The sequence below is a fragment of the Ctenocephalides felis genome, unplaced genomic scaffold (assembly GCF_003426905.1).
Source record: "Ctenocephalides felis isolate EL2017-DRISC unplaced genomic scaffold, ASM342690v1 CF-g0.4_SCAFFOLD_00845, whole genome shotgun sequence".
Lineage (NCBI taxonomy): Eukaryota > Metazoa > Arthropoda > Insecta > Siphonaptera > Pulicidae > Ctenocephalides > Ctenocephalides felis.
Window position 1 is genome coordinate 18,667,869 of NW_020536999.1, and position 16,929 is coordinate 18,684,797.

General features: G+C 31.2%; 1 protein-coding gene across 1 annotated transcript in view; it reads left to right on the top strand.

Moving 5' to 3' along the window:
• Window positions 1-16,929, top strand: part of LOC113363907 (kalirin) — a gene marked incomplete at its 3' end in the record, with an annotated part of 377,607 nt that overhangs the window by 190,504 nt on the left and 170,174 nt on the right. The window contains 2 exon segments of the mRNA XM_026606388.1: window positions 4,527-4,690; window positions 5,380-5,502. Coding sequence (XP_026462173.1) covers window positions 4,527-4,690; window positions 5,380-5,502 — 287 coding nt within the window.

Sequence of the window (16,929 nt, forward strand, 5' to 3'; positions counted from 1 at the left end):
AAAAATTATAATCCAGAAAAGAGCAACTGCATTTACTATAACAAAATGCACATCTAGTAGGTACTCCGGGTACATCATATCCTTCTTGTCTTTTTCCCTCTGAGTCACTTTCAGTTAGCTCTGCCCGAGATTTATACGTTATCCTTCGTCGTCCTTCATGATTTCTATTTGTGTTCATCATAAATATGATTCACAACCAAGATGAAAAAATAAATAAAATAAAATGTAAGTGTCATAGTTTTTCATTCGTTATATCACAGGCGGGCGGTGGTGCGGTAAATTAAATAGGATTCTTGATACTTTACAAGATGTATGCCAAATTGGATAAGTTCTTGTCATAGGATATAGTTAGATATATTACAGATATATACAGTTTGTATTGCATAATACTATTTTTTCGTTCTTGAATAATACGATTTTCTTACAAAATTTTCTAAAAAAAAGCTAAATTTCTAATTAAATGCTGCTGCAATAGGATTCAAAAAGTAAGATGTGTTTCTTTGATGTTTCGTGGCAACATAGTATTAATTGTAAATTTTGTGCTTAGTATTTTTTTTATTAAGATGTAACTAAGAATGAATGTATTTTAATTTGTCTGTGAGCTTTCTAAATTTGTGGGCAACATACTTACGATTTTTACTTGATCCCATTCTATGTTTATCAAAATTATCATTTGATTTTTTACACATAAGTAGTAACTAATAATGTATTAAAGTTTAAAAAGCAAGGTATTTACAAAGTTTGTAGGCAATGTTTTTCTATTATTAAATCTTATTATTAATTTCTAATGGTAAATATTGATTTTGACGTCACTCAAATTCAAATTGATATATAGAGAAAGTTTGCAGCATAGTTCTAACGCTAAGTTTACCTTACTATTTTGATTAAGTTTTGATATCTTTGGAATAATTTAATTGATTTGTAATGATGGAGAGGATAGGCAGAATTAGTTTTGAAACATATATTTATATATATTGCACACTTTATTTTATAATTTCTATTTTATTTATTATATCATTTTTTATGGGTTGTTTTAAAAATTTTGTTCACAGGCTATATACTTCACTCGTGCTGCAAAGCTATAATTATATTTGTGTTCATATTTTTTTTGTCAATTTTTCTGGCTTGTATTTTATTTTGACCGCCACTGTTCAAGTGTTATTTTGAAACTTTATTAAGCAAGAAGATCTAATGCATCAGCTGACTCACCATTTATCAAATTGCTAATGTGCAATATCTTTCCATGTTTATTGTATTTAAAGTCGTACAAGAACTGCTACTAAATTTCAATTATATATATATATATATATATATATATATATATTATTATATCTTCAATGTAATTGTACCTGGTGGTAACATCAACATATTTTTACTGGACAGTTGTAAATAAAAGAGTTAATAATAAAAAAAAATATATTTTTTTTAAATTTATATTTTAAAAATCATACATTTTGGCTAATATAGTCTTCATTTATTTAAACTTATAGATTAAAGTATGCCACAATAGTCAAAATATTTGAATTATTTGTAAAAATATTTTCTGTGATTTCTTACACCAGACAATGTGTCTGACTGGAATATAGTCAGTATGAATGTCTGTATGAATATATATTTTAATAAATGATATTTAATATTTCAGACTACTCTAATATCTCTGGAAGGCTTATCCAAAATCGTGGATTCATCACAAATTACGGCAGATTTGGAAGGAACTTTATCATATGATCATGCTCAATGGATCGATCTTCGTTTGATGTTGGAAGAATTCTCTTGGCAAGCTGGTGATCTTCTGGACAGACTGGACGATTTACAGGTACTTGAAATGAAAATCCTTGCTTTTCCTCAATTATCATGATGATATTTTTATTCCTGCAGAAATAATATAGACACAATAAATTAGCAATGGTGACAAAAAATAATTGTAATCAGATAAAATATTTAAACAAGTTTGATAGTAAATCCCATGGGAAATGGGATACATTATTCTAATACACGTTTGCTTGAAAAAATGTCATTTTTCTAGAGTGCTTGTCTCGTTATTTGATATGATAATCTTTTTCTATCACATAATAGGAGGATTTGTCAAGAAGCGACTTTGCCGAAGACGTTCCAGGAGCCAAACACGGTATCGATTTGCATAATGATATGAAAAAGAAGATTTTGAAGACTCCCATAGAGGATTTAGAATTGCAAGGTAAATATTTGATTTCTGAATTCATTATAATTTGAATTTTCTCCTTGAACTGTGACCTTTTAGAAAAATAAATATATTATGAGCCAAAAAACACGTAAATAAAAATTTATTACTGTTGGAAATATTTTAATTATTTTTTATCCCCAGGTCAGAGGTTGCTCCAAAGATTAGGAGCAGATGCGAGCATCTCATCATCATCATCATCCCATAATAGAAGTGACAATCATTCGGACAGTTCCTCGAACAACGCGTCCAATAGTTCTTTGGGAACCTGCACCAATCCTGATATGGCAGCCTGTATACCACAAGTTCTACAACAATTGGAATCCGTACATGCGGCCAAAGACCACGTGCTTCAAACTTGGCACACCAAGAAGACGAAATTGGATCAGTGCTTCCAGTTGAGATTGTTTGAACATGATTGTGAGGAGGTGAGATAATAGATAGATAGTGTTTAAATTATCTTAAAGTAGAATTGATCAAATCTAAATTATATCATTTTCTTTCGATAGATGTTTAAATGGATTTGCCAAAACCGAGACAAGTTCCACATGAGCTATGTAGAAATAGGTCACAGTTATGCCTTGGCCAAATGTCTTCAACAAAAACATCAAGGATTTGCAGTTGCCTCGATGAATGTTTCGATAAATATCAGCCGAATCTTGGCTGTTGCAAATAGACTAACCGAAGACGGTCATTATGCTGCTCAACACATCAGAGCAGTTGCCACTAGATTAGATCGGACCTGGAAGGAATTTGCTGCTGGGTAAGAATAGATAACTATTAATCATATAATCTGGTTTGTTTTTACATTTATTTATTATTATTATTATTATATTATAGATTGGATGAAAGAACAGCAGTTTTAGCATTGTCAGTAATATTCCACCATAAAGCTGAACAATATTGTGCTAGTGTGCCTGGATGGTCAGCAGCTTGTCAGGGACAGAATGGACCATTGCCGACTGATATTCATCTGTTAGAACAAACCATACATCAGCACCAGAATTTATATGAAGCTATGTGTCAGGCTTACACTGAGGTAATATATACTTATACAAATAATAAGAGATTCAAGAATATAAAATGTACTGCACTATTTGAATAATTCTATTCGAAGTATAATAAATGAGAAATTAATTCTTCTGAGAAATTAATAAGTTGTTGAAAAGTAAAGCATATGCATATAATATTTTTAGCTATTATATATATATTATCTAAAGTTTTATATAAAGTAAATATATATTATATTGTGCTGAAAAAGGTTTACGACTCGTACCAAATCTTATTGAATGGTCTGGATACAATGTTGCAAGTATGCCATGGACTTCCCAATCAAGAAAGGACTGAAATCATCAAAGATGAAGAAGATGATCTGAGTGTAATTGAAACCAAAATAATAATTATTTGCTTTTTTAATTCTTAACTAACACTTTATAGATTCTAGTAATTGTTGTTGGATTCAAATTGGAATCTAATGGTTAAAGCTCTAATCTTGGTTTTGGTGAACAATTAGCCAATAATTGAATAATGGTTGCAGGTAAAATGGAGAATGCAAACTTAATTTAGGTCTGAAAGGCTATAGATCGTGAGAACTAACCAAATGGTTTTGGATATTAGATTTATAGAGTATAGAATTAGGTTCCTTAGCAAATTGGAAAGGTCAAAAATACGAACCCTGTTTAATCTTCTTTCTGTTATTCATGTTAAATATCTGTATGCTCTATACTTGTCTATAATATTTTGTTTCTCAACTAATTGAGAAGAATAAATACATATGAGAAAGGAAGATTATTCTGGTTTACAGACATTTTGTCTGCCATATGTATCTATAATAAAATCCTTTGATCATTAAAATTTCCATGATAATCATTTACCTACTACTCATCTTACTTTAATCATCAACATTTAAATATTTTATTTCAGCTTTCAGTGGTGATTTGTTACTTATACTTCTCTATACTAAAATAATTCAAGCTATGTTCTTGTGTTTATTATAAAAGATATCAATTGTTAAATATTTATGATTTTATTCCAGGTTCATTCAACAAGCAAGAAGTTATTATATCAATTAGATCATCTCGTTCAAGTTTGCAATCAACCTCCTCAACCTGGTTTACCGGATCATAGAAAACATGTATGTATATTATTTATTTATACATATTAAATTATAAGAAGATTTTTAAAAAAGACGAATATGATATTGATTCTTTAATTAAAAATGTATTTCTTATAAACTGAATCAGATTTGTGAATATTATATTTTCTCAATGCTTGGTATAGACTATAAATATTGAGTTTTTATAGCTGGATTGTTCCGGATATGGAGGTGGAAACCCTGCAGCTGATTACAGTGAAGGTGCATCTCATGTTCTCGCTGTCATTCACCAGATTCTTGGTCACCATAGAGCCCTTGAACAAAAGTGGCATCAGAGCAAAATTAGTATGCATCAAAGATTAGCTTTGAGACTATTTCAGGAGGATGTCAAACAGGTATATAAGAATACATGTTTATTCATTATTGGATAATGTGATTGAATTTACTTTAGCAACAGATTTTTTTTAATCGTGGTGAAATTGTTTTTGTGTTTAATCCTAAAGCTATGGCCATTTACTCAAATGGCCAATTACTCAAACTATTATTTAAGCTATCTATTATTATTTTGTCCCTTGTACAATTTTATTTGCCAGATATACTTACGTTGATAAAAGTTGCAATAGTATTCTTTAAGATCTGATTTGTTGGTTCCCAAACTTTGGTTCCTTACGAGATAGACATCTTATGTGATATTGACATTTTTTTTCAATTTAGAACTTAGTATTAAAACTTAAAGTAAGTAAATTTATAAATCAAGTTTAAAATAGAAAAATAAAGTAAGGAATGTATGCTTTTAATTGATGGATGAATCTAATCAGAATCGCATTTTCAATTGATAGACCTGAAATTTGTTTTGAGCAACTGCAGAGTCTTTTGCAAGTTGTTTTAGATCTTCTAGACATTGATATTGATTACTTTAAGAATTACTGATGTCAATGTATTTCATAAATTAAAAATGATTGATTAACGAAGTTAAGTCCACTCTTAGCATTACAATTACATCCTTCGCATTTATTAAGTGGTTTCTTCAGTAATATTTTAATTTGTTTTAATTCTCCAAGAGCTAATAGGTGTTTTCCTACAGGTTTTGGATTGGCTGGAAAATCATGGTGAAGTATTTATTCGCAAAAACACAGGAATTGGAAGAAATTTGCAGAAAGCGCGCGTGTACCAAAAATCGCACGAGCATTTCGAGAATGTAGCTCAGGTTAGTGATCATAATTTTAATATATTAGTCATTATATATATATATATATATATATATATATATATATATATATATTGGGGCTAGTCAACTATATGTACATATATATATATATATATTATATATATATATATATATATATATATATAGTTGAGTAGCCCCAAGTCCCGGGACTTGTTGAGTAGCCCCGAGACTTGGGACTTGTTGAGTAGCACCAAGTCTCGAGTCCCGGGACTCGAGACTTGTTGACTAGCCCCAAGTCTCGAGTTGCGGGACTCGGGACTTGTTGAGTAGCCCCAAGTCTCGAGTCGCGGGACTCGGGACTTGTTGACTAGCCCCAAGACTCGAGTTGCGAGACTCGGGACTTGTTGACTAGCCCCAAGTCTCGAGTTGCGAGACTCGGGACTTGTTGACTAGCCCCAAGTCTCGAGTCGCGAGACTCGGGACTTGTTGACTAGCCCCAAGTCTCGAGTTGCGAGACTCGGGACTTGTTGACTAGCCCCAAGTCTCGAGTCGCGAGACTCGGGACTTGTTGACTAGCCCCAAGTCTCGAGTCGCGGGACTCGGGACTTGTTGACTAGCCCCAAGTCTCGAGTCGCGAGACTCGGGACTTGTTGACTAGCCCCAAGTCTCGAGTCGCGAGACTCGGGACTTGTTGACTAGCCCCAAGTCTCGAGTCGCGAGACTCGGGACTTGTTGACTAGCCCCAAGTCTCGAGTCGCGAGACTCGGGACTTGTTGACTAGCCCCAAGTCTCGAGTCGCGAGACTCGGGACTTGTTGACTAGCCCCAAGTCTCGAGTCGCGAGACTCGGGACTTGTTGACTAGCCCCAAGTCTCGAGTCGCGAGACTCGGGACTTGTTGACTAGCCCCAATCTCGAGTCGCGGGACTCGGGACTTGTTGACTAGCCCCAAGTCTCGAGTCGCGGGACTCGGGACTTGTTGACTAGCCCCAAGTCTCGAGCCGCGAGACTCGAGACTTGTTGACTAGCCCCAAGTCTCGAGTCGCGGGACTCGGGACTTGTTGACTAGCCCCAAGTCTCGAGCCGCGGGACTCGGGACTTGTTGACTAGCCCCAAGTCTCGAGCCGCGGGACTTGTTGACTAGCCCCAAGTCTCGAGTCGCGCGACTCGGGACTTGTTGACTAGCCCCAAGTCTCGAGTCGCGGGACTCGGGACTTGTTGACTAGCCCCAAGTCTCGAGTCGCGGGACTCGGGACTTGTTGACTAGCCCCAAGTCTCGAGTCGCGGGGCTCGGGACTTGTTGACTAGCCCCAAGTCTCGAGTCGCGGGGCTCGGGACTTGTTGAGTAGCCCCAAGTCTCGAGTCGCGGACTCGGGACTTGTTGACTAGCCCCAAGTCTCGAGTCGCGGACTCGGGACTTGTTGACTAGCCCAAGTCTCGAGTCGCAAGAGTCGCGGGACTCGAGACTTGTTGACTAGCCCAAGTCTGAGTCGCGGGACTCGGGACTTGTTGAGTAGCCCCAAGTCTCGAGTCGCGGGACTCGGGACTTGTTGAGTAGCCCCAAGTCACAAGTCCCAGGACTTGTTGAGTAGCCTTAAGTTACAAGTCCCGGAACTTGTTGAGTATCCCCAAGACTCAAGTCCCGGGACTTGTTGAGTAGCCCCTAGTCTCAAGTCCCGGTTGTTGAGTAGCCCCAAGCCCCGGTAGTTGAGTAGCTCCAAGTGCCTAGTCCCGCTTAATGAGTAGCCCAAGTCCTAAGTCTCAAGTCCCGGTTGTTGAGTAGCCCCAAGCCTATAAAGAAACAAAGAATTCTAAAAATCTTTTTTTGCTAGAAGTTTCTGCTAGAAGTCTTTGCCAGAAGTTTTTGCCAGAAGTCTTTGCCAGAAGTCTGCCAGAAGTCTTTGCCAGAAGTTTCTGCCAGAAGTTTCTGCCAGAAGTCTTTGCCAGAAGTTTCTGCCAGAAGTTTCTGCTAGAAGTTTCTGCCAGAAGTCTTTGCCAGAAGTTTCTGCTAGAAGTCTTTGCCAGAAGTTTCTGCCAGAAGTTTCTGCTAGAAGTTTCTGCCAGAAGTTTCTGCCAGAAGTCTTTGCCAGAAGTTTCTGCCAGAAGTCTTTGCCAGAAGTTTCTGCTAGAAGTCTTTGCCAGAAGTTTCTGCCAGAAGTCTTTGCCAGAAGTTTCTGCCAGAAGTTTCTGCTAGAAGTCTTTGCCAGAAGTTTCTGCCAGAAGTTTCTGCCAGAAGTTTCTGCTAGAAGTCTTTGCCAGAAGTTTCTGCCAGAAGTTTCTGCCAGAAGTTTCTGCTAGAAGTTTCTGCCAGAAGTTTCTGCCAGAAGTCTTTGCCAGAAGTTTCTGCCAGAAGTCTTTGCCAGAAGTTTCTGCCAGAAGTCTTTGCCAGAAGTTTCTGCCAGAAGTCTTTGCCAGAAGTTTCTGCCAGAAGAAAAAAAATTGTATGGGGGGGCATAACGTTTTTATAAACCTCAAGGTGGGGCGGGGCCCAAAAAAAGGTTGGGAATCACTGAGTTAGATGCTTTTATAATGGTTATTCATATAATAATGATCTGTTATTATTTTATATTTCTTTACGTTTATAACTCATAACTATGGTATTTTCATATTTCATTCAAAATGTTATAAAATAGTGCAACAACATATTTATTTATTTATTTTCTTGTTAGAAACCATACAGATAAAATAATAAATAATAAAATGAATACAAATATGTACAAGGGTAATATATATGTAGGGTTTCAATTACAAAATGCAAAGTTCGAAAACTACACTATCTGTGTAAATAATTAATTGACAATTACACTTGTCGTAGGCCTATAATATTTCATGTTGTTTATTAAGACTATAAACTCTATGATCGTATACAGTTTCATCAAAATCGTCAAAACCTAATGGTTGTCCTTCTGTTCGTTATTAGGATTTTGTTATTTTTTTTAACTTTCCGTAGGATAAGTTATAGTAATGACCCGAGAATCGAAAATGAAATTTTTTGCATATCTTCACGTTTCAGAGGTTTCTGAACATTTTGGGGTACTTCAGAAAAAAAATTATTTGCGTGTATATGTATGTGTATATGTGGAGACAATTTTTTGTCGACTATTTCGGGCGTATGGATGAACTTATTTCAAAAATTGCAATCGATTTCTATTGATAGGGAGATGTGCTGATTATTTTTTGGCAGAGACTTTTTTGCACAAAATAGAAACCGAGTTTTTGAGAGAACGGATGGTCAAAAAACATTCTTCTTGTGTTGGCAAAACGATTGTGTTATTTTTACTGGGGAATACATTTTTTTATCTTTATTTTTAAGTGAAAAGGAATATCACTACCTCACTACTGCTTGTCATTTGATAAAATGTTTTGCACATTTGTCACCATTTTCGCAGACTATTCAAATGTATTGCAATAGTTTTTAAATTTAAGATTGTTCTCTAAATCTTTATAATAAAATTTCGAATCTCGCGCGTTCTTGTAACCATAGCAACGCAGGATGGAAGCGCACTTGTCGTTGTTTCCCTTTCGTTCTGTTTTCGTTTCGCGGTTAGTTTGAAATGTGCAGCCGAAGAGCACGGATGTGTTTTTTTTGTGGGCGTAAAACTTTATGTCAAAAACGGTTTCTAATAATATTAATTAATAATTGATAAAGGTCTTGAGAATAATATAAGTGATTTTGTGTGAAAATGGTTGGGGAGAAATACAGTAAATTATTGATGTGATCGTAGGTTTTTAGTTGGAATGTTTAGTGGTTTTTGTTAAATGTGGTTATTGTATATGTTTATCAGTTTTAGTGAAATTTTCTCTCATTGGAATCTTCCAAAAAAATCCTATATATATATATATATATATATATATATATATACATATGTGTGTGTGTGTGTGTTTAAGTTTAAAATTAATTATAAAAGTAGTTTCTTTTATTAACAACTATATAATTCATGCGTGAAAATCTTTTTACATGATTAATTAGTGTTATATGAAGTTTCTTAACTTTAATTAATTTGTAAAATTAATTACAAATCGGTAAATTGTTTGAAAAATATTAGACATGTAATTGATTAACAACTTACTCAAATTTGATTATTAATTTTAAAAATTTTTATTGCAAATTTCTTTTCATTCGATTATAATAATTTGAGATCCCATAATCATAATCATAAAGTCTACTAATCATATTTTAAGACACTTCTATATATTTTTTAAGAATTTTTAATAAGAAGATTGTTTTTGAGGATAACAAAAGAAGTTTGTTTGAGAATAGAACCCTTTAATTAAATAAGAGAGCTAAATTCTAAAATTAAATTAAAAAAATCCAAAATTAAAGTATTATGTTATTTGAATATTTGTGTTTTGCTTAAATCTTAAATTACTATAATTGAATCTCGTTAAAATTTCATAATTTTTTGGAAATAAAATGACTACATTCGACATTATGTGTATGTATGAATATGTATGTATGGATAAGATAATTTAGCAACAAGTTATAATTTTCCTAATTTTAAATATAAATAATATTATAAATTATTTCTTATATTTTATAAGATAAATATGACCAAGGCGACCGACTTTTCGAGTCATTGACATTTTATACATTCAGTGTTTTGTAAAATATAATTATTGTGTTCAATTGTGCATAAGGATAATAAGTGTGTGTGTGTGTATTACTATATCCGTTGCTGTGATTTGTGGTTACGCGAAACATTGTTTGAGAGCCTTTGGTGTAAAGAAGAGGTAAATGGTACTCTTAATATTATTTAATCACAAATTTATTCTGATACGCTACAAAGAACTCTAGACATTTGCATTGCAGAATGATTTAGTTAATAATTTAGCAAATGTTTAGTATTACAATAAGAAGTTTTGGACAATTTGGACATTATGAAGTTAGCTAAAAAAAACTTGTTTTTGAACTTGCTAAATAATAGTATGGTGGAGTATAGGTATAAAGATAATAAATGTAAAAAGGTGATTTTCGAGCCTACATTTCAATAAAGTTTTTCTTAACATTTTTAAATATTTATTTGCAAGTTGCAAGATTCTCATGTCTACTCCCATGGGAAATTGGTTTTGCTGAAATTTAGTTAGGAGTTGCTAGTCAAAAACTTCATAAAATATTATTGATTATTTGTAAAATATTATAATTTTGTGTCCTAACCTTCATATTAGTTAAGACTAAATTCATATGTTATATTAGGACACAAAATTTTAAATTGATTGCCGCTGAATGAAGGCTAAGATGCTAGCCGAAACGTATGGATTTTAAATCTATTTTTATTTTTACTATTTTTATTCCCAATGATCTCATATATAGCCATTTGTAAACGCTAACATTAATATTATTATTATTATTATTATTATTATTTCTAAAATTGTTATTTTGTTATATTTTATTGTTTTTCTAGTATTATTTTATTATTCAGAAATTTTATTTTTATTATTATTTGTTTTTATTTTATATTAAATCATCATACTACGGATATTATTTTAATGTAAATTCTATCCTTTGCACTTTATTTATTTAAATTTATGTATTATTTATCATCATTGCTAGATCTTAATTATTTAACAGTTGTAATGATTATTGTAAATAAAAAAAAACTATTTTTATTGATGTAAAATTGATGCCCGACTTTTACTTTATATTATATCAACATCAAATCAAATATATATATATATATATATATATATATATATATATATCAACCTGGGTTTTCTAAATTTAATACTGATAATATAGACAAGATATGATATTTGCTAAAGGATGTTGTTATCTATATATATTCAGTGGCTGATGATAAATATATATATAGAGAAAAAATTTTTTTTATTCACTTTTCTCGTAATGTGTTTAACTTATCAGTTTTTGGAATAAGAGGCGATTAGTTGGCAACAATTCAGGATATTTTAGAAATCTTCATGTATTATTGGGAAAATTATTCATGTATTTTTGTTGGAAAGATAATGGAAAAACAGCATAAAAACGTATCTTTGGATGTAAAAAATTCTATATTCTAAAATTTTTAACAATTTTCTCAATGTTTCAACGCATATATATCTGCAACTTCGCATATTGTTTATATATTTATATATCATTTATTACAATCGGGGTTGTTTCACAAGTTTGTGTATTGTTTTAGTCATTTTTCCAAAATGTATTTTTAAAGATGAAATATTTATTTAAATCATGTTAACTTTTGGTTCCTAAATACATATTGTTACGGAAGCAGAAGCAAAGTTAGTCGGTTATTTATCAAATAGGAGTTTGTTTGCTTAATGTATGTTTTATTTGTGTTGTTTTTTTTATTTCGGTTATTTACTTAAAACTGGACTGCATTTGGCATGTATAGACCACTATTGTACAAATAGACATTTTTTTAAATAAATATGACTTGACCAGGGGCGGAATGGGAGAAAAATCCAAGTCCAATAAATGATTATTGGTCTAAGAAATGATAATCGTATATGCTATGGTGATAATTTAATAATGGAACATTAAATTAATGCTTTCCGCTAGAAACTTTTACTCATTGCTTATTTTATTCTACCGTTCCATTTTTAATTTTAATTTCAATTAATGTATGCGATTTTAAATATTTGAAGTTTTTAATACCTTAAACTAAATTCTCAGCTTTAAGTATAGATAGAAATTTACTAAAAATCAATCTATCATAGGTCTTTAGTTCTTAAACTTCGTTATTTTTTTATTATATCATGCAGAATGCTTTTATTCGTCAATATGGGCCCAATCCAATTTCTTCATTATTTAATAATTTTGAATCTGGTGAAGTTCTTTTTTTCTACATGATGAATGTAGTAGTTCACTATTTACATTTTTCTCCAGCACCACCTTTCAGAATGGTGTCAACGTTGTTTATCCACATTTAGTATATGAATTGCATTTTATCATTTTTTTTCAAATCACGATGAATACCCAAGATGCAGATGCAGAGTATTCTATTTTATCAATATAGATCTAATCCAGTTTCTTTATTATTTGATAATTTTGATTTTAGTAAAGCTCTCTGTTTTTCCACATGATAGATATAGTAGTTTATCCTCTCCTTGATTCAATTTAGTCCTCAGTAGTATCATCATTGTATGCATCTTGTTCTAAAATTCCTCCTTAGAATGGTGCCTTGGATTTTTTGGTGTCAATATTGTTTATCCATATCTAGTATATTAGTTGGTTTTTAATAATTACTGCCCAAAACAAGATTCAATTTAGTCCTCAGTAGCATTATCATTTTATGCACCTTGTTTTGATATTTCTTTTGCACATTCTAGAGGATTTCAGTTTGAAGTGGCGTAAGGCATCGTGCCTTAAAGCAAATTGCTGGAACTTCCCGTATCGTAATTAAAAATCTTGGTACCGAACCCAAAAAAAATACACATAATGTGTACACATTATTGAAATCTCAATAAAATATCTGATAATTTGATGTACATATGTTCAATAAACATTTTAGACCGCCAAATGACATTTTTTTAACTTATTTTTATTGAGAGTCCATAACCGCCGAACCTGCCTTTCCAAAAATTTAATCAGTTCTTCATCTTGTCAATACATGTAAAATATTTTTTGAATTATTAAAATCTGACCCTCCGTTCTCTTAAAAACTGAGTTACCGTTTTTGACACTTTTTGCCCCGTATCTATCGGAGCGGCTAAACTGCCTTCACCAAAAACTAATCAGCACGTCTCCGTATCAATACAAATCGAATGTTTTTTGAATTATTCAAATCGGTTGATTCGTATTCCCGAAATCGTCGACGAAAATTTGTATCCGCACATACATACACACACCCACACACACACACACACACATACAAACATTCATTTTTTTAAGGTTTGCCAAAATGTTCAGAAACTTCTGAAACGTAGATATATATAAAAATTTTCATTTTCGATTTTTTTGCGATTACTATAACCTACGGGAAGTTATTAATATTTTGATTTTACTAATTAATTTATTTACTGAGTTGCTGCATCGAAAAGAACTATATATAGCCAATTGTTGTTAATGAAACAAAATATCTGTAAACCTAAGGCTTCCTAAATACAGCAGTTTATTGAATTCTACTGCAATAAATTTGTTCTGTTTAACGATCTAAAACCAAATGATTTAAAACTAATTTTATATTTACAAATCAATTTCCTTACCATTGCAAAACAATTCTAACAAGGCATTAAATTTTAAATTAGATTAGAAACTTTCTAAAGCACTGCTCGAGTATTACCTTAGCTTCGTGTTAATTATTTATTGCCCACATATTTTTTGTGCGATTATTTTAATTATGAAATATATATCTAATAAGACTTGAATTCGTTATTTTGTGCGTTTGTTTCTTGAAATGACAAAGTCCCGTTGAAGGCAACGACGTGACGAAATCGTAGTTTTATAATTTTCTCATTGCTGGATTAGTCAACTTTGCAAATTCGTAGAAATAACAAGGTCGGTTTATGAAAATTTTGTAATTAGTCATTGTAAATGAACTGGAGTTTATTAACAACATTTTTGAAAGACATATGTATATATAGATTAGAGTGGTCCTTAATATGGACATTTTCGAATTTCCTTGCTCCCAAGGGCTCAAATGGTTCCAAGTTGATGAAAAACAATTCTCTGAAAGTTTTAGCTCTTAATGTTGTCTTTTAGATAGTGTGCAATACAATCAGAGTTTTGTATGGAAATAGCATGAAACAATTTTTAAAAATTTTAAAAATGTTTTTGATATAATGTAGCGAACAAATGAATGAGTTTTTTTTCAAACTTTATCGCTAAGTTATACCTAAAAAAATTTTTTTTTATTTTTAATTTTTTTTTCATGCTATTTTCATACGAAGTTTGATTGAATTGCGCTCTATCTAAAAGTTAATATTAAGAGCTAAAACTTTCAGAGAATTGTTTTTTATTAATTTGGAACTATTTGACCCTTGGGAGCAAGGAAATTCGAAAATGTCCATGTTAAGGACCATCCTATTATAGATAGGATAGAGCGAAACTTAAATAAGGTCTGCGGGTAAAAAGATCCACCATCATTACCACAAAAACAAGCAAAGTATAGATTTTTTTAGTGATAATATTTTAAAGTAGAAGACAAAAGTAACCACATTTTTAAGGCTTTTAGAAAAAATTTAAAAAAAATTTCTATAATTAGGAGTTAACTGGAAAATTAATTGAACATAGTTTGATAGTTGTTTCTTTGATACATGTTATATAGTTCATTTAGTTTACACAGTATAATTACTTAAAGTCAAATTGGATCTTTATGCCCCGTCCTACACTAAAAATAATAAAATATTTTCAACTATTAAAATATGTAAAAATATTTCTGTCCCGCCAAGTTTTAGTTTTCGAATTTGAATTTTATGACTACTTCAAGTATCCACTTCGCAATTAAATATAGATATTTATCAAAATTCTAGGTAGAGAGTCATAAAATTAGTACCTGTATATAATATAACCTTGCATAGCTCAGGTAAATCAGGTAAACGGCAAATGAACTCAGTGCAAAAATTATTCTACACATTCTTTACGCGTTAGTATTGTTCTTATCGATATATTTAGAAGAAAAATTAATCAATTGTAAATTCTCAAGCAAAATTGCAATTAAAATAATTCCATAATATTAATAGTTATAAATAAAAATACATTTTTTTCCAAAAAAAATAATTAAATAAATATACGTATGTAAAGTATTTCAGAAGTTCTATTTTTGTCAGAAAATTTGACTTGTCAATTTTACATTTTTGACGTTTCAAGTCTATCTGAATCGTTTGAGACCGAAATTGGAAAAAAATAGATGTGTGTGTGTTCCAGTGTGTATATGTATACGAGCCAAAATTAGGCTTTTAATCGACTGTTTTTTTTAAATCGGCTGAACCGAATTTAAAAATTTAAATCATTTTATGCAACTCCATAAGTTAATTAGTTTTGCAAAAATATTTGCCCAAGTTTTCACCAAAAGTTTGAACCGATGTTGATTGTTTAAAAACTTTTCGAAAGGTATCTGCTGGAAATCGTGCTGATTGGTTTTTGAAAAATCTGCCAGACCGTTTCTTTGTAATTAATTGTGAAAAAATTATATTGACCATATTGTATATTTTGCATATTATGATGGTCATTGTCTAAGCCGATTTGTAAAATATTATAGGCATATGGAAAGTGATTGAATTATGTAAATATTATATTATATTATATTATATATATATATATATATATATTATATATATATATATTATTGGTGTGTGTGTTTTAATTAATTTATAAAACATCAATAATCTCTTACTGGTCAAGAAGTTGATTCTAAATGCAAATGCACTGATATCATTTCATTCTGTGCATAACGCAATATAAAACCATTTATTTAATCGTTAATTTAATCCCCGAGGTCAATTGTTTATGTCGTATAATTTCATCATCCATGGCATTGACCTCTGTTTTATTATATAAACAAATATATAATTTATTATTTATTATAAACAAATTTTGTTCTATATTATCTCTTAAAATTCGTACAATTTATTGCTGCATAATGCGGATGCGAAAAAATGCACCAATAAGCAAATCATTTCTATAATTGGATATGTTTAAAATAGACATGACGGTAGTTTGTTTTTGTAAAATTTTGCTTTGGTAAGATTTTGTTTTGACTCGAATAATATTTATGAGATAATTGATAATTTTGAAGGTTGGTTAATGAAGTCATAGTATAAAATTTAAATGCTCGTTACATATTTGGAGTAGAATTAGCAACAACAAAAATAGAGAAATATTTTAATACTTTTTATAACTATTTTTAGGAAAATGTAATAAATCACAAGCCCGACTAAAGATGGATAAAATATAGAAGATTTGTGACAAACTTTACTTGCTAACATCTATTCATCAAAACATTTTAAAAAATTCATTACTATGTTACATAGTTTTTTTTTTACACAAACGGTCAATTCTTCTCTTTTTTGCTCCATTGTAGTGAACATATGAGGTGCCAGAATAACAGTAATATTTTTATCTAAAAAATTAACTGGTCTTTTAAAAATATTTACTTATTTATCTTAGACACGTACACATAGGAATTGTGGGAAATCTTACTGTTTTATTGACAGTTCTGTTTTTACTACTATGTAGCATGGATACGATATTAACGCACTACGGGACTCATTAGGTTTGGCACAAATGGGAAAAAATCAATCTCATTATTTTTATATAATTCATAAAATAATGAAAAGACTCCTGCATTTATTATTACTTAGAAAATACAGCCAGCTCAGTTGCCAAAGTGTTTTCAAAAAAATATTATAGACTGGAATTAAAATCAAACACACCAAAACAGGATACATGTATCTACTATATCGTATGATACAACTTTGAATAGTTTGTTTACTGACCGAAGTTCTTATTTATATAATGCACAATTGTTTTCTCTATGCTTGTTAATATTATAGCAATGGTCAAACTATCTCGT